Raw genomic sequence first — 19,587 nt, forward strand, 5'->3', positions numbered from 1 at the left:
TGCACTTTGGATTCCCTGGTAGGAATCATAACATCTCTCTATATATTTACTTATTGGTGCTTCAATGAAAAGCATATGCAGTGGTGGTTTTATTTGTAACTCTGGTTTTTGTCTCTTCAGTGTATCTTTAATTAGAAGTGCCTGCTGGCTTTCAGACGTGCTCATCCCAGAGCCTTGCATCCAGAATGCGGTGCTACTTCTTTTCAAGCCTTGGTTAATGCCAAATTATTTTAAGCAAAAACAGTAAAAAGAGAGAATCTCTTTTTAGATTTTGCCTCTGTTGAATAGTGCTGCCAGAAATCCTGCATTTTGTCTGAGCTGGCTTTATGTAATGGCTTCTCAGTGGTGTTACTGTGGTGGCTGGGAAGCAGATGTGACCAATTGCAAGTGATGTTTGTGTTTAGTTCCCCTGTACATACCCAAGGGCTTCAGAGGTGGGTAACTTCTGACCTGCAAGGTCCATATCCCCTCTGCCCCCCAGGTTAGAGATCTGCATGGAACTGTTTTCTGCTCAATCTCCACAGGGGCAGGTGCTGCAAGCTGTGGCAGTGTTTCATTCAGATACAGGATGGATGTTCTGCAGCTGGCATTTTCCCTGTGGAGAGATTATTTATGAGCATTGCTTCACGTGCATCCCCCTTAGGGCAGGCAGACCCTACGGATACTGTGTTGTAGGATGAGCCATAAAAACGTGAGGGGTTTTTTATGGGCAGAGAAGAACCGAGAGTCTCACAAATAAAGATGTTCTGCCTCTGAGCTTGTCAGGTCTTTGAGCTGAGTAAGTGCTGTTCTGCATTAAGCAGAGCAGATGCTGCTGAGTGAGGACACGCTTCCCTCAGCCATGAGGAAGGTGAACTCGAGTTTGTCCTGGTGATTGAACAAATTCAGGTTGTGTGGCCTCATCCTGCCTCCCTAAGACGCCACCGTTACCCGCGCTGAATTATTCATGCTCTGTTTTCTGGGAATGCCGAGTTTGTAGGTGAAATCTGTAAACAGCAGAGAGCATGTTGGCGAAGGTGGGATCTGCCTCACGCTCTGTCTCGCCGGGGTGGCTGAGTGTAGCAGTAGGAGCTGTATTTGGTAGGTGTAGCTGTGAATTCCCATGAACACTCCGCCGCGTTGTGGTTGTTCGTGGCAGTACGAGCTCGTTGAGAATACAAAGCACTTCAAAGGGAGGTTTCAAGGGATGTTTCTTCGTTTAGAATAAAATGCAAATGCGATGTGACCTCAAAACGGAGAAAACGTCATCCATGGAGTAGAAAAGGGGAAGTGCTCCCGTGCATAGTAAAATCGGGAACAACTCTACAACTGCTTCCTATTCCAAATAGGGCACCAACAAAGCGGTAATAACTTACAGGCTTGAAACTGCCAAGGAGTTTGACCTGCTTACACTAAATTCGTGCTCTGGGTTGTTTTCTAGAGGAGTCCTTCTCCTTTCTCTGATGGAGATTAACCCTCAAGGGCTAAAGTTTGCTCTGTTCCATTTCTACTCGTGTATGTGCGTATGTGGGACCCCGAGAGACAGCAGTGTTAGTGCTGAAACCGAGCAGGGGTATTCCTGCTCTCAGAGGTGAAAAGCACACTCAGGATAACACGTATCTGTCTCTTTATTAGCCTTTTAAGAGTTGTTTTCCTTTGTTCCCTCCCCCAGGCAGAATGGAATTCAGGAAGATGGGATTACCCTGTGATAAAGCTGACCCATTGTGCTGCCTTTCAGCATTTTCTTTATCTCATTTCCAGGGAAGGAACTCCCTCTCTTTCCCATAAGGCTGTCCCTATCCTTTTGATGGGTTTATACAGGATTTCCTGCTGAGTCAATAGCGGAGGAGTGCAGGGAGATAGCAGTCGGGATTCGCAGGGAGCCTGTGCTCAGCCGGAGGAGGTTCAGCCCGGCGGAGGCAGAGCAGCGCTGCCTTTTGACTTATGTAAGTGGCGACTTTTTGCTGTATAATTAATAATTGTAATAAAAGCACATTTGCATCCCATTGCACCAATACCTTCTCTGTGGCAAGATTTAGAGATAACGCAAGGTCCAGACCCACTAACACCTTTACCCAGTGGGTGGGTTTCAGCCCGACCGCGACTTCAGGGATCCGCAGACCTGATTTTTTTTTTTTCCCCCCCACAGATGCATGCTCACAGCGGGACTCCCGAGCGCTGCGGGAGCGGCTCCGTGCCGGGGGGATGCCCTTTCTCTATAACCGCTGAGTCCATCCCCCGTTTCGTGAGACCCCCAGGCCCCCCGAACGGCTCCCCCGGGGGCGCAGGGGGCGAGCGTGGCCCCGGCTCCCCGGGAGGGGCGGGGGGCGCCGGCCCTTGCGGGTCGGGGGCGGGCGGGGGTCGTGTCCCCAGGCCCCGCCCCCGCCGCCGAGGGGGCGTGGCCGTTCCGGCCGCGGGCCAATGAGCGGGCGGTCACGTGCGGGGGCGTGGCGGCGCTGCCCCCCCCGTTTCCTGCGGGTCACGTGGCCGGTGCCCGGCGTTGCCGTGGCAGCGGCGGAGGCGGCTCCGGCTCCGGCTCCTGCTCCCGATCCCGCTCCTGCTCCCGCTCCCGGTCCCTCTCCCGGGGCTACTGGCACAGCCCCCGGACGGCAGCGCGGTGAGACACGGCCCGCCCCTGAGGCCGCATCCCGTCCGCAGGGGGCTCATCCCCAGCGGGGCCCGCGCTCTGGGGCAGCGGGCGGCGTCCCCTCAGGCGTGTTTGGGGTGTGGGGCACTCGTCCTGCAGAGGTGGGAACATCTTCTGCCCGCGGGGCTGCGGGAGGAGGGGGTCTCGTCCTGCCCGGGGTGATGTGGGGGGAGTTGGATTCATCCTGCCTGAACAGGGGTTCCCCTGCCCGGGGCGGTGTGGGGGAGACGCGCCTCGTCCTGCCCGGCCGGGGGCATCCCGTGCCGGGGTGGTGGTGGTGGGGTTCGCGCCTCATCCTGCCTGGCTGGGGGCACTCCGCTGCACCTGGACAGGGTGAATGGGAAGGGTCCGCTGTGCGCAGAGAAGGGGGTCCCGTCCTAGCCGGCAGTGCTTTGGAAGTGCCGTGGGAGGCAGAAGGCAGGCCAGCTGCCGTGGGATGTATCCGGACAGGGATCCCTTTCGCTGGAGTGCTGTGGGGGAGACACCTCCATCATACGGTGCGGGGAAGCCCCTGCCCCAGGGTGCTTTTGGAAGAGGGAATCGAGGGATTGGGTCCCATCCTGCCTGAGGAGTTGTGGAGGATTCTTGGGACGCTGGATCGGGATGCAGTGGTAGGAGGTTGCATCCTGCCTAGGAAAGATCCTCTGTCCAGGTTGCCTGTGGAGGGAAAGGTCCTACCTGGGAGGGGTTCTCATCCTGGCTTGAGGGATCCCCTGTTTGACGCTGCTGTTGGAGGGGAGATCCTCGCTGTGTGGATCCACACTCCTGCCCAGGGTGTGCTGAGGGTGGCTGGGGAGGAGGAGGAGGAGGAGGAGAAATCCCCTGCTCAGGCAGTGCCCCGTGAGGAGGATCCCGGCTGTGGTGGTGGGACCGGGGCATCACATCCTGCCTGAGAGGTGATCCCCTGCTCCCACAAGGGTGGTCACAGCTATGGAGTGTTCACACCCTGCCTGGGTACTCTTGACACCCTAGGGGTGCTGCTTGGGGGAGTCCCAAGCCAGAAGAGAACATAGCAAGGGGTTTCCCACGGCAAAGAGGGCTTGAGCTCGTGGGGGTGGAGTAGCAGGGATTGGGATTTGGTTTAGCCGTGGTCTGCAGGGGCTTGAACAATGTTAGACAGGGAAGGAAGGGACTGGCACAAACGCACAGTTTGGGGGTGTGGGGCAGAAACCTGGGACTGGGGAGGGGGCTGGCATCCCAAAACCAGGCAGAGGAGCTGCCAGTGCTGCAGACAGTGCTCTGTGGGCGACTGAGCACGGCAGTGGTGGGAGGGGGATCCGCACAACTCGGCCCTGGTGGTGTCGGCTTCATTCCCAGCTGTGAAGAAATCCCCACACATGCCCTGAGATGTGAGGAGGTAATAGCTTTCCCTTTTCCAAAGGACAGCACTTGGCAGGTTAGGAAAATCAACATAAGGGAGCAATCACAGAGAGCTTTCTGTCCTACCAGTGCGAGATGAAGTGGGGTCAGATGCGTTGGTGGTGCAGTGGAAGTGAGTGAAGACACAGCTGGGATGGACTCTGCCAGGGCTGCCTGAGGAAAAGGTCTCCTGGAGAATTCCTCATTCCCCATCCAGAACTCAGCAGCCCTGTGCAGTCAAACCCTGTAGGATAGTTATTTCTGTAAGAACAAGTATCCTAAACCTTTAACTTTGCAAGGCAGAAAGGTGAATTCTCCAGAATAAGCCTTCCCTGATGCAAATGAAGGCTGAAAAGTATTTCCAGAGTAAAACTGCTCCAGCTACAGCACATGTAAAATGCTTCTTTGGTCTTGTGTTTCAGCCCTTGGAGCCCTCCACCCAGTCCCTCCATGTCCATAGCCAGCAAGGTGAGTTTGACTTCCTGGCACTGCTTGTTTGGGTTACATTTGTGTTTATGGATTTTATTCTGAAGCTGTTTACTTACTTGAGAACATCTCTTGAGCTGCTGCAGAGTGAAAATTCAGCCTTGTGGTATTTTTAGCTTATTTTTTTAAGGAAAGAAGCAGATGTGATTGGGTTCTCTTGCCCTCTCTCTGTAACCTCTGAATTCATTTGTCTTTTTAATGGAATTTGTCCCAGGGGTCAAAGTTTCCTACATAGAAACTTCCTAAGTATTTTGTGAAAATAAATGGCAGAGTAGAGGCCATCACTGTCCCAGCTGGGGACAAAGTGACTGAATTCACTCCACGCTATACATTGCAGGATCCACACAGGATGTTGTCACAGGAAACAGCATCATAATTTTGCTGCTCACAGACTGTGTCTTCCTCCAGTCCTCCCAGGAGGCTTTTTTATTCTATAAAATAGGTGATTCTTGTCTTTTCTGGAAACACAGATCAAGCAGGAAGGTTTGTCCCCGTTATTCATTCTCTTCTTGTTTTTATTATGGCGTGAATGTTCTATTATTGCCTTTCTGTTTGTTTGTTTGTTTTGGGGGGGGCTTTTTGTTACTTTTAAATATTTTGAAAACTCTTGAGCAGGTCAGGAACTTCCCTGGAGTGTTCCAGGGGCTGTAATAATGGCCTTTGCAAAACCTGCTCAGGAATCATCTTGTGCTGCCATCCTTGTTATGTCTGAGGGAGCTGGAACCTGAAAGCCCCCCCGTGTTCAGGAGGGACAATCTTGGACCTGCAGTGCTTTATTTGCTAATCTTTGTTATTGTGCCTGAAACAGCTTCCTTCCCTTTTAGAAACAGCATTCAGAGTTGTGGGCCATGTATGTCCTTTTGATCTTTGCCACTTCTCCCAGCAGTCATGGCTTTATTACTGTCCCCATGTGGCCCCTGTACATGGGGAGCTGGGGGGATGCAGGCAGGGCTGAAAGGTGCCTGTGACCTTGAGAGGTGGTGCTGGGACTAATTAGTGCCACACACCAGGTGTGATTCTGGGCAGCATCTCCTCCTGGGAGCTGGTGAGTGTTCTGTAGCCAGAAGGTGCTGCTCTGGTGTCTCTGTCTGCCACCACCACAGCGCTCAGTGGTGGAGTTGTGAGTGAGGGGATTAAACAAAGAATCGTGGTTTCCGTTCTTTGGAAGGCTGAGTTAGTTTCAGATGTCTGTCAGAGTGGGAAATTTTTGCACAAAACATTTCATGGATGTTGTTCTGTGTCTGGGCATCACCACAGCCATTTGGCAGCAGCCTGGGGACATGGTGGTGTAAGGCATCCACCACCTGGAATATTCTTGCTGCTTTCATACATCTCTCAGTGTAATCCCTTGAATCCAAAAGTTATGGAATTTCCTGGAAGCAGCTGGCTTTTCCCCTTGGAATTGCCTTTTCCTTTCCCTCTGCTCAGAGCTGCTGGTGGAAGTAAGGGAACAGGATTCTTGGTCAGATGTGGCTGATAAATGGAGTGTGAGCAGCTCAGGAAATATAACTTCCCACTGCAAAAGCTTGGGAAGTTCATTTGTTAACCCTACACAGCATTCAGCTCTGTTCTTATCGTGGGAGTTTGGGGGAGAACTGTGCCCATCTAAACGGAGCTGTGATGAGCAATGCTTTAACTGAAAAAAACTGGTGTGTTGGTTTGAAAGTAAACCAGTGGGAGAAATTACACACAAATACCTTGAGACAGACTTCAGGTCGGAGTTACAATTTAATAGAAAGATTACAATAGGTGCAATGATACAGAAAAACAGACTTAAACCCACAAAGTCAGAATACAACGTGGCCCCTGTTAGTCAGGGTGGTGGTTGCAGTGCTATTGAAGTGATGGTTGCAGTCTTGTCGAAAGTAGTGGTCCTGTGGATGGTCTGGCCCTCCTGTGGAAGTTCGGGTCCTCCTCTGGATGTCCAGTGGTGGTTGTGTTCAAGTCCCTAAATACATACATACAGTCAGATTCAGGCGGGAAGGTTCAGTACCTCCCCCAGGGCGGGGAATTTCACAATGGAATGATGTGATCCTATGAGTCACAGGATATTTTGGGGAGTCCTTTATGGCCTAGGTCGTTACAGCTGCTCATTCGTGCCGTTGAGCCATTATGGCCCATTGACAGGGATGACCCCCTTGGGCTGGGTGTGGTTATCATGGCTGAGTTAATCAATTTGTGAAGACAAAGAAACACCACCCTGCCATGCAGCGTTTGCCTCCTTCCCTTATCTAACACCCAACTTGCAGCCTGGGGGGTCGGTGGTGCACTGTGCAGCTCCTGCAAACGACCATTAACTGTTCGTCAGGAATAATGTAGATGGGAGTAGAATACATGGTTTGGTTACACCGCACGTTGTAACCCAGGAGGAAGGTTTCCAAAGGAGCAAAAAGTGACTCCCTGAACTGGGGTTACTTTGGTACTCTAAGGAGATGCATTTGGAGCCAGCCCATGATGCTCTGGGAAATGAACTGTCAGCTCAGAACAAAGATAAGATGGGGGCTAAGTGTATTTATGTAAAACACTTCTTTATTAGCGAGAAGGAATTAAAGGGCAAAGTTGAGGTGCCTGCTCTGAAATGAAAATCCAGATGCTATGCAGCCTTCCTTAATTCCTGCTGCAGTAGTTCCCGGGTGTACCTTTGTTATCTTTCCTAGTTCTCGTGGTCATTTTTGGCCATTATGGATGGTCCTTTCTCAGTTCTGTCTTTGTTATTTGGTCCATCATTTTTCACTGACCAAGGGCAACTTTGTTCAGCTGTAGCTTTTCCAGTAGTTGATGCTCATCTTGTCCACCACCCCCTCTTGAACATGACTGTTTTGTTCCCTCAGCATTTCTCTCATCATGAGTTCTGAATTAAATGTTCCGGTGGATCCGTCCACTCCTGCTTGCTGCTCTGAGCCTGGCACAAAGGGCATGGATTATCGGGACTGGGTCCGGCGCAGCTACCTGGAATTGGTCACATCCAACCACCACTCTGTTCAAGCTCTTTCCTGGAGAAAACTGTACCTGAGCCGAGCCAAGCTGAAAGCCTCCAGCAGAACCTCTGCTCTGCTCTCTGGATTTGCAATGGTATGTGTGTGTTATAGATTTTTGAACTGTGAAGGTTTTTGGGTTCCCTAAAATCAACTATTAATCAGTGTTTTCCTCCTGGGAAGAAGCAGGCAGTTGTTTCCTGAAGAGACAAGATGCATCCGCCTGGGGGCTTCTGTTTGGCTGCTGCTGCAAAGTTTGAGGCTGGCTGTCTCACTGCAGCAGGGATAAGTGAGCTGTCTAACAGCTCCAACCCACACACTCCCAAGTCAGCCCTTTAAAAATACTAATCCCCTACCTGCAACTGATCCTAAGTGCTCCAACAGCATTGCTAATCAATCCAGGACCTCCTTTGGCCCCGAGGCCGTCCGGTGCTGGCTGCCTTCATGCGAGGCTGCTCTTGGGCGTGGAGCACTTTCAGGCCCCTGTGGTTGCTGTGGTCCTGAACGTTATTTTAATTTCTCTGTGTGTTTTCTCAGGTCATGGTGTCTAAAATAAGGTGGAGGTTGGGTCACAGTTTGCCAAAGTGAAGTTTGCATAGCGTGATCAGGGAGATCGTGTTGTACCACTGAGGTGTGAGAAGAGGCCCTGAGCCTCAGACCTGGTGTCAGAGGGCTCTGCAGCCTGCAGGGAGCCAAACCTGGTATATTTTTGTCAGTGCTGCCTATTGGCAGTGATCCCTGGTGCTTGCTTTCCACTGTGCAGCACTTGGGTGTTATTTGGAAGCAATTTGCATAGGTCAGAACCATGTCAGGAGTGAGCAAATAAACAAGACTGACACAGTCAGTGGTCCAGTGCTCAGGCCTGTCTGAGCTGTGTGTTAAAACACCACCATGCTGTGTCAGTGTGAGCCCCTTCATCTCCCCTCTGCTTTTGCTTACTGGGAGTGAGAATTGAAACCAGTTTGGGGGAGGTTTCCTGTTCAGGAAATGGGCAGGTCTGGTTGTTCCCGAGGTTTGTAGCAGAGGGGCAGAGGGCAATGCCTGGGTGGCATGGGACATGATGTGAAGATGTTTCATCCTGCAGCTCAGAAGCTGTGGGGGGAAAAGATAGATCTCAAGAACTTTCCAGATAGCCTTTCTTGCTTTATTTTAGCTTCTTCCGCTGCTTTTTCTTCCCCCAACCCCCCAGATCATGAATCATCCATAACATTACGACAGTCTGGGATGATGAAGTTGGTCACCCAAAGTGAAGCTGGAAAGCTGCAGGTGGGGGTTTCAGTGGGAGCAGGCTGGAGTGGGGACAGGGTACTCAGTTGCTTTGTCATTGCTCTCCACTCTCTGGCTGTGTGCAAAAGATGCTCTTAAAAACTTTTCACAAAGTCTGTGTTGATTTGTAACCAGACTTGTGTGCTGCAGGGGCAGAAGGTCCCTCCCTCCTCTTTTTGAGAAAGCTGGGTGCTCTCCTGTAGACTTCTCTCACTCAGGAGTTTGCTTACTCTAAAAATCCTCTTATGTGCATGCCCTGTGTGCTTCTGATTGCTGGAGTCCTGTTGTGACTGTTGTCTTTAACATGATTATTAAATTAACATTTTGTATTGCTGGGGACTGACCTACCAGCGTGGTCACACAAGGTGTCTGTGCTGGGGTGTGCTGTCACTGGCATCACTGGCACTACTGGGAGTCGGGGGCTTGCAGCCCACCCACACTGCAGGGCCGAACCACATCTCTGAGAACAAAGCACGCTTTCTCAACTCTCACAGCAGAAAGTTGCTGAAAGTCTTTGGCAAACCCACAAAATTAACCATTGGTTTTACATTCTCTTTGAACTGTTTAAAGTGCAGTTGAATATACACAGGTGTAAGTGATGTTAATTATGCTCCCTGGCCTAACACAAGAAATAGACCTGAAATCAGTAACTAAGAAAAAAAATCTCTTGCAATAAGGAATTCTCTTTATTAGCAAGCTTTTCCCCCAGCTGATTGGAAAGCTGAGGTATTTGTTCCTACTGGCTCATTTCTCCACTGGTAGTTTGGCATGCAGGTATTTAGGTATTTAGTACACGGATGTTTGCTCTCTAATAAGAGCACCTCTTTGGCTATCGATGAAAGAAGAGAAGTTATTTAGAAATAAGTATGTGTAGACGTGGCACTTAGGGACACGGTTTAGTGGTGGATTTGGCAGTGCTGGTGTAGTGGTTGGATTCTGTGATCTTAAAGGTGTTTTCCCGTCTGAACCATTCTGTGATTCTATTAAATAGTTTCCCCAAAGCCTCGAGTGCATTTAACTACGTAAACAAATGTCATGCAGGGCTTGGCTATTGCTTTATTTAATTCCCTGTCAGTGTGTTTGATGCAAGCTTGTTCTGTATTGGCTGAAATTATTGTGAGCTGATGGATATTCAATCAACAGGCGGTGGCTCTGATCCAGCTCCTTCTGGACAGGCTGCAGAATGATGCAAACCTTCCTCATTATCATCTCTGGTATTTCTGGCAGAGCACTGGGCAGGTCAGGAGGATGTGGGTCATTGCCAGGTTTGCTTGGAGGTGGGTTGTAGGGAAGCTGTATCTGCCTCGAGGAGGCTACAGATAAAGGAAATTTAGAGGGAGCTTAGGAAACCTCCTTAATAATTTTCCTGATGGAAATAAGAGCTATTACTGCTAATCCATCTTCTCAATACTTGTCCAATTGCTACAGGATATGTATTTGATTAAAAAAACCAAACCAAAACAAAAATGCCGACAGATCTACTGGAGCGATTGTTTTTACAGTCTGCCAAACCATCTGTGTGAATGTGTCATGGTTTATGTTAAGCCATTTGTCACCCTTTTGCCTGATATTATCTGTCCTGGTCTAAATTTCTCAAGATAGATTACATCTTTGTTGTGGACAGTCTGAGTTATACTGGTCTAAAACCCACCATTATTGCATGTATTTAATTGCAGTTTAATTCTAAAATGTTGTAAGCACTTGATCCTGTAATTCTGGAGTTCAGCTGAGTGATTGTCAAGCTTAAAATTAAGCCTGTGCTGAAATATTCCATGGCTTGTCAGAGAGCTCAGCCTTGCAAAGTTGCTTCTGGGAAGAGGTTAAAATAAAGGGGGCTATTACATGGAAGAGTATAATTGTATCAAACATGACATATTAATAGTTTTACAGGCTAGGCAGCATATTTAATGATTTTTAAATGGGTTATGTCAGCTTGTCCTCTTTCTCTTATCCCGGTCAGGGAATGACATGACAGCCTGTGCTGGGTAGAGCAATAAGAGTTCACTCACCTTTTCAGTACTTGAGTGGGTTAAATGAACTGTTTTTCTGCCTTGCTGCCCTATCTGGATTGTTGATGTTTTTCCCTGAAATACCTCTTACTGAGCCATCAGTCAGTGTTAAAAATTCATCACATTGCACAGCTGAAGCTTGCCCTGGGGAATAGGTTAGTCTGGGAGGAAACATCCAATTAGCTGAGAAGTGCTGCTCATGTGAAGGATAACAAGCAGAAATTGATATGTTGACATCAGCCAGGCTTTCAGCTTTAATATAAAGCTATAAATTGGACATGCAGGTACAATTCCCATTCAGCTGTGTCTCTGGCTATTACAGCACCCCATAATGAACAATGTACCTGCAGGTTTTCCTGGCTGATGGGGCGTGACTGGCAACCACAGTGCTGTACAAATTCATTGTACAGTGAAGCAGAGAATAAGTCTGATCTCCTCCCTCTCAAATCAGTATAGGGGGAACTGCAAAGGGAACATACACAAGGCAACATGAAATGTGTTCTAATTAATTGACCTTGCAATTGATAGTGAAGCCAATCCTGTGTTAGGATTTTCTCTGATGTACAACAAGAACTACTGTAAACTGCAACCAGGAGCCTATGAAAACAAACAAACAAAGGGAAAACCCCAGCGTGTTCATGATCAGAACAGAAGGCTGGGAATGCCCAAGAACTGTCACAGTATTTTTCGTGTCTCCGATATCTTAAATAGTTGATGTAGCTACAAAATCCAGACTTGCAGAGATTGACCATTTTCCACATGTGTTGTATCTTGTTTGCTGGTAAATGTGTTCAGACTTGACTGTGATCTGATGGGCTTCAGAGCAAATGCAGGTAAGGCAGCAGTCATGCCAACTGGTTTCCATTCTCTTTAATCCTTTTCAGGGCTTCCAACAGGGACTACATGAGCATACCCCTAATCTTCCAGTGCCTAAATAATATGATTATAAGTAATGCCAGAGCAAGTGGTGCAGGTGATTATACAGAGCCTGAAATGGCTGCTCAGGGGAGTCTCATGTGAAGTCTGGATAACGTAATCATGAGTCAGTTCTGCAAATCCTTCTCTGTCCCAGAATTGAGTGTAGATTTGAAGCTTTGCCTTCTCATGATGTTCTTGAGAGGGCCTTCTTTCCAGCAAGCTGTGCTGGGCTGGAGCAGCAGGTCAGCTGGGATCACCAGAGCTTTTCCTTGCTGCCAAGAGAGTTAACTTTCCTGCAAATCATGAAGTGCAGCTGCAGATCCAAGCCAGCTGCTAGAGAGGAATGTTTGATAGTCTTGTCCACTGCTTTTGTAGCTTCTCTTAGCAGAAGGTTTGTGCAGTCCTTTCAGGGATGCCGCCACACAGAAGTACTGGTTCGCTTCATAGGTAGCTTAAGTAATCGTACAAATTCTTATGCTAAACCAGTTAAGGGGACTCCAGTTCTGATCTCAAAAGAGCCTCCTGCTCTCTTGCACATATTCTGCTTCTCAAGCTTTATTTGATTAAAATAAAAAAAGCTTAAGAGACCTGCTGTATGATAGCTCTTCTTTTGGGAAGCAGACTCCTGAGTTGCTGAACACACTCATAAGTTGGTAGCGGTCAGCTTCTGCTGAGTGTATCACTAAGTTATTACCTCTCAAGGGAGAAATTTGAGGATATAAATAACTTAAAAGTTATTTATCTGGGCATATTTGTAATAAAAGCAAACATAAACTGTTCTGAGAATAGAAGGCAGTTATTTTAACTATGGGCTAACTTAAGTTGTAAAGTAGCTTGTGTGTTTCCCATGCTGGGTAGTGAAACCTGGCTGGCCACTGGCCAGAGGAGCTGCTTGGTTTTGCTTTTCTTTACACGCCTGAAGTTGAAGCTTCCTGCACTGCAGCCGCAAGGAAGGAGTGGCAGGAGAGGGTGTGATGGTGGGTTATAGCAGGCTGTCAGCTGCCTCCCAGCCCCATGTGGCATCTAATGAGCTCCTTCTGTTGTGTGCTGGGTTTGGGGCAGTCCTGTGGCTCATGGTGGCAAGGAGAGACGTGTTCTTTGAGAAAGCCACAGCCTCAGAAGGGCCACAGCACAGGCAGGCAGCACAGGCATCCTCGTGGGTGACAGCAGTGATCCATCTGGGCTGCCATTCCAGAAAGCTCTGGAGCGTGTACTTGACCTTAGGTGTTCTTCCTGAATCAAGATGCTTTCCTGGCTGAAAGCCTTGAAAAGAGGAAAGCCAGCAGGTGTTGACAAGCTCTCTGTTCCTTCCCCAGGTCGCCATGGTGGAGGTGCAGCTGGAGGTGCAGTACAAGTACCCCCAGATGCTGCTGATCGCCTTCAGCGCCTGCACGACGGTGCTCGTGGCTGTTCACCTCTTTGCCCTCCTCATCAGCACCTGCATCCTGCCCAATGTGGAGGCTGTGAGCAACATCCACAACCTGAACTCCATCAGCGAGTCCCCGCATGAGCGCATGCACCCCTACATCGAGCTGGCCTGGGGCTTCTCCACCGTCCTGGGAATCCTCCTTTTCCTTGCGGAGGTCGTGCTCCTGTGCTGGATAAAATTCCTGCCAGTGGGCTCCATCCTGAAAAACGAGACCACCAACGTGGAGAAGCCCAGCAGCCACGCAGGGTGGCAGTCAGCACTGGTGTCCACCATCATCATGGTCCCCGTGGGTCTGATTTTTGTCGTCTTCACCATTCACTTCTACCGCTCCTTGGTGCGGCACAAAACGGAGCGGCACAACCGGGAGATCGAGGAGCTCCACAAACTGAAAGTGCAGCTAGATGGGCATGACAGAGGCATGCAGGTGGTGTGACAAAGCCTGCACACTGCTCAGCCAGGGCTGAGAGCAAAACACCTGGTCTGCTGCTTGGTGAGACACACCAGGGAGGGATTGTCTTGAGGCTTAAATCTGTAAATGCTACTTGCCTGCCATTTCTAGCTGTGGGTTCTTGTGCTGTTCCACGTGCTGGGGGCTCTGCCCTGATTCTGGTCCCACACACTTGGTACTTAAGTTGACACTGCCGTGGTGTTCAAGGTCAAAACTTTTATCTACCTTAACATTGGTAGCCAAAAATCTGTATCTTTTACAAATGCAATATTCTGTTGCCAAAAGTGAAACTGCATTGGCTGTCCCAAAAGCCATTGTGTGTCTGCGTGTGTGTGTAGGACCTGTCTTACATGTCAGAACTCCCTGGCTGTCAGTGCAGCCACAATTAACTGGCAGCTCATTCCTAGAGCAGAGCTGGTTAATGTGGGTACCTGCAGCTGACTCAAGGACATCCAGGAAAGCACAACAGAAACTGAGAATGTTGATCACTGTTGTTCCAAAGCAAGTATTCCATAAATACATAACCAGAAACAAAACAGCCTTAGCTTTTATGTTCTTTTCTTGCTATTCTTTACTATATTTTTACAGCTTGGGAAGTAGAATTTTGAATTGCAGGAGGCTGGGAAGTTCTCTCGTACTTTCTTCAGCAGCATCTGTCACTTTAGATTGAGTAAGTGCCAAGATCATGTGTTTTTTCCCAATAAGAGGCAAGAGTGCCCAGGGAAGGCTTACAGGTGTTTTAGTTTTAACAAGGACATTCTTAAAACAGAACAGTGACAGGGAGTTTAATGAGACAAGACTCTGAAGGACTAACAAAGGAAGTTTCAAGGAGGTAAAGGAGTGACAGCAAGTATTGTAGAAATCTGCCACCGTGTCTTCTTCATTTGTGCATTGCTGCAATGCCTTTTGCCTGGTTTGCTGGAGACAACAAGCCCAGTCCTGTGTTATTTCATCATTTGGGGTTTGGTTTTTTTTCTTCTTTTAATTGGCTGTAGCGTTTTTCTGTCAGAAATGAATGCTTCCCTCTCCCTCCACCAAAGCAGACAACTCCTCTGGTGGAACCTGGAGCTGTCCTGGCGAGCCTGATGGAGCTGGATCTGGCAGGAATGCTGTGTGCCATTAAAGAGCTATCCCTTTCCTTTGAGCTCATTTCTTTTTTCAGCAGCTGAGACAATGACACTTGCATGTCTGTGTTGCTTAGCAAGGGAAGCTTGTAAATTCCATAGCATCCTTGTGGGTGAAAACTTCTGTAAAAAAACCCCAATTTTATGATTTTTTGGTAGTTTTGTGGAGAGAAAAGAGTGTTTTGCAATCATCAGCTCTTTTAAGGGAAAGTCAGGCTTTCTGCCACACAGGGCTGCAAGAAGCATAAGCACATTTTCTTGGCCCTGATCCTGTGCTGGTTTCCTCCTCTGCACTCCAGAACTGCAGTTTCAGAGTCTCTGAGGCCTTATAGGTTTCTGAAATCATTAAGGATGTTTATAATGTTCTATTTAACCCTGGTCTCTTATTCCACTGGGATTTGAGGACTCTAATGGCAGTTTATTACATGTCAGCTTCCCAGAAGGGAGAGCACATGCAAACCCCAGGGCAGCAGGGTGAGACTGTCCCAGTATTCCTCTCTGGCGAGGGCCTTGGGAAACCAACTCTCATCTCTTTTGTTTACATGCGAATGTGAGCGTTGCTGAACAAGTTGCTTAGCACTGTGTCTGTGGCTTTCATCTGTTGTTCTTGCTGCAGTTGGCATGTACCATATTGGCTGATGTGCAGCAAAGAAAATAGTCTTTGTGTGCTAAATGACTAATCTGTACTCATGTGCATATGCAAAAAACAAGGAGTGTCCTCCAGGAAGCGGGGTGGTCGTGAAATTCATACAAACTCCCCAGGACTCTGCCCTCTCTCCCTCCTCTTTTTACCATAATAAAAATTAAAAGGTTTATACAACAGAATCAGAGTTGAGTTTTCTGCCAAGTGCTACACGTGTCGGCTCCTCCACCAACAGAATTTCTGTTGTGAGGCCAGAGCCAGAGCAGATGGGCTGAATCTCTCATCTGCACTTTGCACTCTCCTTTAACATCAGTAATAGTAGGACTTTGTGTGCTGAGGGGCTCAGGAGGCTGTTGAGGAAAGTATTGCACCATTTTTGCAATATCTCTTTAAAAGGTTTCCTCCTGTGCATACAGTGCTGCAAAAGCAATGCAGTTTGTTTGGGAACAGCCAAATCGTTCATTTAATTTTTTCAAATGTAATAAACTTCAGCAAATGAAGAAATGCAGTGGAAGCTGTGCTTTGACTTTGTAGCATAACTCGTTGAGGCTTTGGTGGGATTGGATTCAAGATCAGTCTCAAGGCAGCACATCTGTGACTGGAGTGGGATCACCTTACTCCAGGGGGGAGTCTGAGGTACAGTTTAGGATGGTGTCCCAAGGGCAAATGCTCTTAAACCAGACTAATAACTTGCTTTCCTGTCTTTGCTTGCAGCTCTGTTTCATGTATCTCTCTGGGCACTGAATTCTCCCTTCCATGAGAAGCCCAGGGGGGTATTTTTGCTCTTTGATTCTCGAGGTTACCCATCACCTTTGTGCTGTAACTCCTTTCCCAGCAACAGCACTTGCTTTTCTTGCTCCTGCCTCTCTTCATACAACTTGTTTATATTTTCACCACTGTTGGGTCCAGACTTGTGGTGCAGAAGGGTTACCTGTGGTACCAGCCACGGGAGTTCATCCATAAAGGAAGAAGTAGGGGTGTTGTAGTTGTCTGGCTGGGTGTTTCTGTGCTGCAGCACCAGAAAATCCTCCTTGCTCCTGCTGCTGTCCCCGTGGCTGTCAGCAGGATTCCCATCAGTCAAGCCAGCCTTTCCACGCTGTCACTGCTGTCCCAGCAGCTCTCTGTGTCACGTCTGGGTTTGTCTGCCTGTGCCTGGCCACGTCTGTCCTGTGCTGTCACCTCTCTGTCGTTCCTGGGCTGTCTGTCATTCTTGGAGTGTCCCAGGTTTTGTGTGGCTGCAATCCTGCAATGCCTGCAAGGAGATGCTTCTCCCAAGGGTTCCACCCTTAGCTGGGGATGTGTGTTGGCTTTCTGTGCCAGCTTTGGGCTCTGGGCTGCTGCAGTCTGGGGTTGCTGCTGCCCTAATTCTCACCCCTTTTGGGCTGTGGCTCTCTGGGCCGGTTATTGCCTTGTTTGAACTATTTCTCCAATTTTTGCACTGGAGCTTAGCAGCAGGACAGCCATGATCTTGCTTCAGAGTCCCGAGTCTTCCTTCAGATTTTTTTTTTTGGACAGTTTGCCCAGCAGAAAAATGCCTGGAACCCTGCCTGCTCCCCCTAAAGGAGGGAAAGAGCGCTCATGGGCAGGGGAACAACACTTCTTTGTATCATTCCTGAGCCTTGGTTTAGGGCAATGCCTCTCTCCCTTTCCCTCTTAGCAGGAGTAAAGAAGGGGCACGACTGCGAGCTGGAGGAGCAGGATCGGGTTCTCCCTTTGCCGTGTTCAGTGGCAGCTCTCACTCTGTGATCTCCCTATTTTTAACATCGCCCCGGGGCAGGCCTGGCTCCCTGTTTCAGTGGAGAGGAGGCTCTCGGGGAGACTTTACAACGGTGAGAGATGGAATAATGTTGGATTTGGCCATGTGACGGATGAAAGCGATACTGTGCGAGAGCCCCGGGTGCAGGGAGGGCTGCTGTAAGCGCTCAGATATCTGGAAGTGTTTATGGAGAGCACTGGGGTGGGTGCAGCTGCAGAGTGAACATCCTTCCACATCCTTCCGGTCCCTGGCTCTGGGATGTGGGGATGGGCAATCCCAGTTTGCCTCGAGGTTACCTGTGCTGGGCTCGGGGGTGGAGGTGCTCCTCCTGCCTTTCCAGGGGATTTCACAGTGTGCTTTCTCCTCTTTTCCTGCCTTCAAACAAACAAACCAAAGGCCTTGGATTTTCCCTGCTGCTGTAGATTTCTTATCTTTTAAATCTCATTGCATCAACTTCTAAGACAGCTTCCTCAACACTCCCTCAAGCTGCAATCTCAAATTCGGGGTGGGTATTTTCTGATTAACTCACAGGCTCTCTCTTCTACAGCCATCTCAAAGCAGTTGCAGTAATTAAAATTGACTGGCTGGATTTGGAGAGTATTCCCCTGAATCCTTGTGTGTCCAACTGGGAGCTTGCTTTCTGCCCAGAGGTGTGACAGCCATGACTGCTAAGAGGGGGAAAAAAAAAAAAATCTGTGTTTTAGCTTTGCCTATTCTTGTTTTACCTCTGCATGAACAATATTTAATGTAGAACAACAAATGTATCTCAGTTATTGTCCAGCTGTGTGAGAGAAACTGGATAAACTTGCTCAGTTTTATGCTTCTTGGTGATTTCAGACTGATTTTTTGAAAGGCAGCTCAAGTCCTCCAGCATCCTCTATGGGTTAACTTGGGTTCTGCCTTTTTGAGAAAAAAAGCTTGGTCAGATATTATCGTTCTCCTTTTGCAATGCACAAGGAGATAACAATTAGATGCACTTCCTTTTAGTGAGGGTCTAGGTCTTGGCACATGTTTTACAAGGAGGTTAAGGTCACAAACAGCTGTGACCGGAACTCCTATAACAGGAAGACCATTAAAGATTGTCCTCTGTTAATAATACCAGCTTAGTGGACAAAATTACTTTTAAGCGCTCATTAATTGATTAAAACATCTTTATACTTTTCTCAGATTTCTATGATACTTGACAGTTAAATTGTTAATAGTTTGTAACACTGCTAAACAGGATCTTCTGGCACTTTTTTCTGGCTTTTTGGGAGAGAATGTACATGAAGTTTTAAGGAGTAATACTGAACAGATGGGTGTGCAATTGCATTTTGATCCAAGGATGATGCCCAAGAGGCTGTTTGACAGGTGAAAAATGTCAAAAGACTGGCACAGCAATGCCTGTGTAGTGACTAGAATAAGTTTTTGACTTCAAAAACACCAAGAAAAAGCCCTCACTTTTTGGCTCAGTATTTGATTATTTGCATTGTTTTCACATTTAAGATATCAGCTAGGAAGAGCTGGAATCTTCTGGCAAGAACAGCAGCTTCCTGCATAGTTCAATCGAGGCAGAAAAATTCAGCCAGCAAATGCAGAGCACAAAATGAACTAGCACTGTGTAAGTTATTGTGGCAATCTGATTCATCAGAATCCATCATCTGCTTTCACTGTGGAGAGAATGGAGCAGCAGGGACACACACAGAAAGTGTTTTAGCAGCCTGAGAGCACAATATAAATGTAAAAGGGAGCATTGGAAATTGGGCCAAACATTAATGGCAATACTTGACTGCTGCAGTATGGTGAGCAGGCCTGTGGAGAGGCTTGGAACTGAAGGGTGAGGAGGATACAGGTGCAGTGTTTGCTCTCTCTGTGACAGCCTGTGCTGGGTTTCCTCCCTGTGTGTCTGTGCCAGGCTGGCAGCCTCCTCCTCCTGCTTGGACAAAGTCCCTCTGCTCCAACAGTAGCTCCAGGTGCTGTCCTGGGGACATCCTGACAGTGCTGAGCTCTGTGGGCACCAGGCTGCAGAAAAAAGTAAGGAACTGCTGCTCTCAGAGCACTCCCTGCTTCTGGGAGTGGGGTGGACAATCACAGAATGGGTTGGGTTGGAAGGGACCTTAATGATCATCCAGTTCCTCCACCCCCTGCCATGGGCAGGGACACCTTCCACTATCCCAGGTTGCTCCAACCTGGCCTTGGACACTTCCAGGGATGGGGCAGCCACAGCTGCTCTGGGCAATCTGTGCGAGGGCATCATCACCCTCACAGGGAAGAATTTTCTTCCAAATATCTAGTTTACATCTACCTTCTTCCAGTTGCAGCCTATGAGGAATTTCCTGGGACAGAGCTCGCTGTGAGCAGGTGTGGCTTGCCTGTTGTGTGTCTGTGTTTGCAGTGAAGAGGTTGCATCAGAGGGGATGTGCTGTGACTGCTGGAACTGCTGCTGGAGCTCCTTGATGACACTCACGAGCCCACCTGGATGGAGGTTTGGAGTCTGGGACTTCCCATGGGAGCCCTGTTAGTAGGTCTCTGCTGGAATTAGCACTAAACTGAACCTGGCTCATTGCAG

At 48.6% G+C, this 19,587-nt stretch overlaps 1 protein-coding gene across 3 annotated transcripts; it reads left to right on the forward strand.

Annotated features, from left to right (window-relative positions):
- Positions 1–444: 444 nt before the first annotated feature.
- On the forward strand, positions 445–17,862 carry ORAI2 (ORAI calcium release-activated calcium modulator 2). Of its 3 annotated transcripts, none has more exons than XM_042025999.1 (4): positions 445–1,925; positions 4,408–4,453; positions 7,303–7,543; positions 12,956–17,862. In XM_042025999.1, exons 3-4 carry the CDS (start codon positions 7,316–7,318, stop codon positions 13,499–13,501), a joined length of 774 nt encoding a protein of 257 aa, XP_041881933.1. In that variant the 5' UTR covers positions 445–1,925; positions 4,408–4,453; positions 7,303–7,315; the 3' UTR covers positions 13,502–17,862. The 3 variants fall into 3 exon arrangements, with proteins under 3 accessions (XP_041881933.1, XP_041881931.1, XP_041881932.1); XM_042025997.1 differs by lacking the exon at positions 445–1,925 and adding an exon at positions 2,445–2,727; XM_042025998.1 differs by lacking the exon at positions 445–1,925 and adding an exon at positions 2,445–2,596.
- The last annotated feature ends 1,725 nt before the right edge of the window (positions 17,863–19,587 follow it).

The sequence above is a fragment of the Corvus kubaryi genome, unplaced genomic scaffold, assembly GCF_017639235.1.
Source record: "Corvus kubaryi isolate FWS band 111438036 unplaced genomic scaffold, C.kubaryi_AGA036_p1.0 37284, whole genome shotgun sequence".
NCBI classification, from domain to species: Eukaryota; Metazoa; Chordata; class Aves; order Passeriformes; family Corvidae; genus Corvus; species Corvus kubaryi.

Coding starts and splice junctions, on each gene's coding strand:
- ORAI2 (XM_042025999.1), top strand. CDS start 7,316: ATGAGTTCTGAATTAAATGTTCCGGTGGATCCGTCCACTCCTGCTTGC. Junction 7,544..12,955: donor TGCTCTCTGGATTTGCAATG/GTATGTGTGTGT, acceptor TTCCTTCCCCAG/GTCGCCATGGTGGAGGTGCA.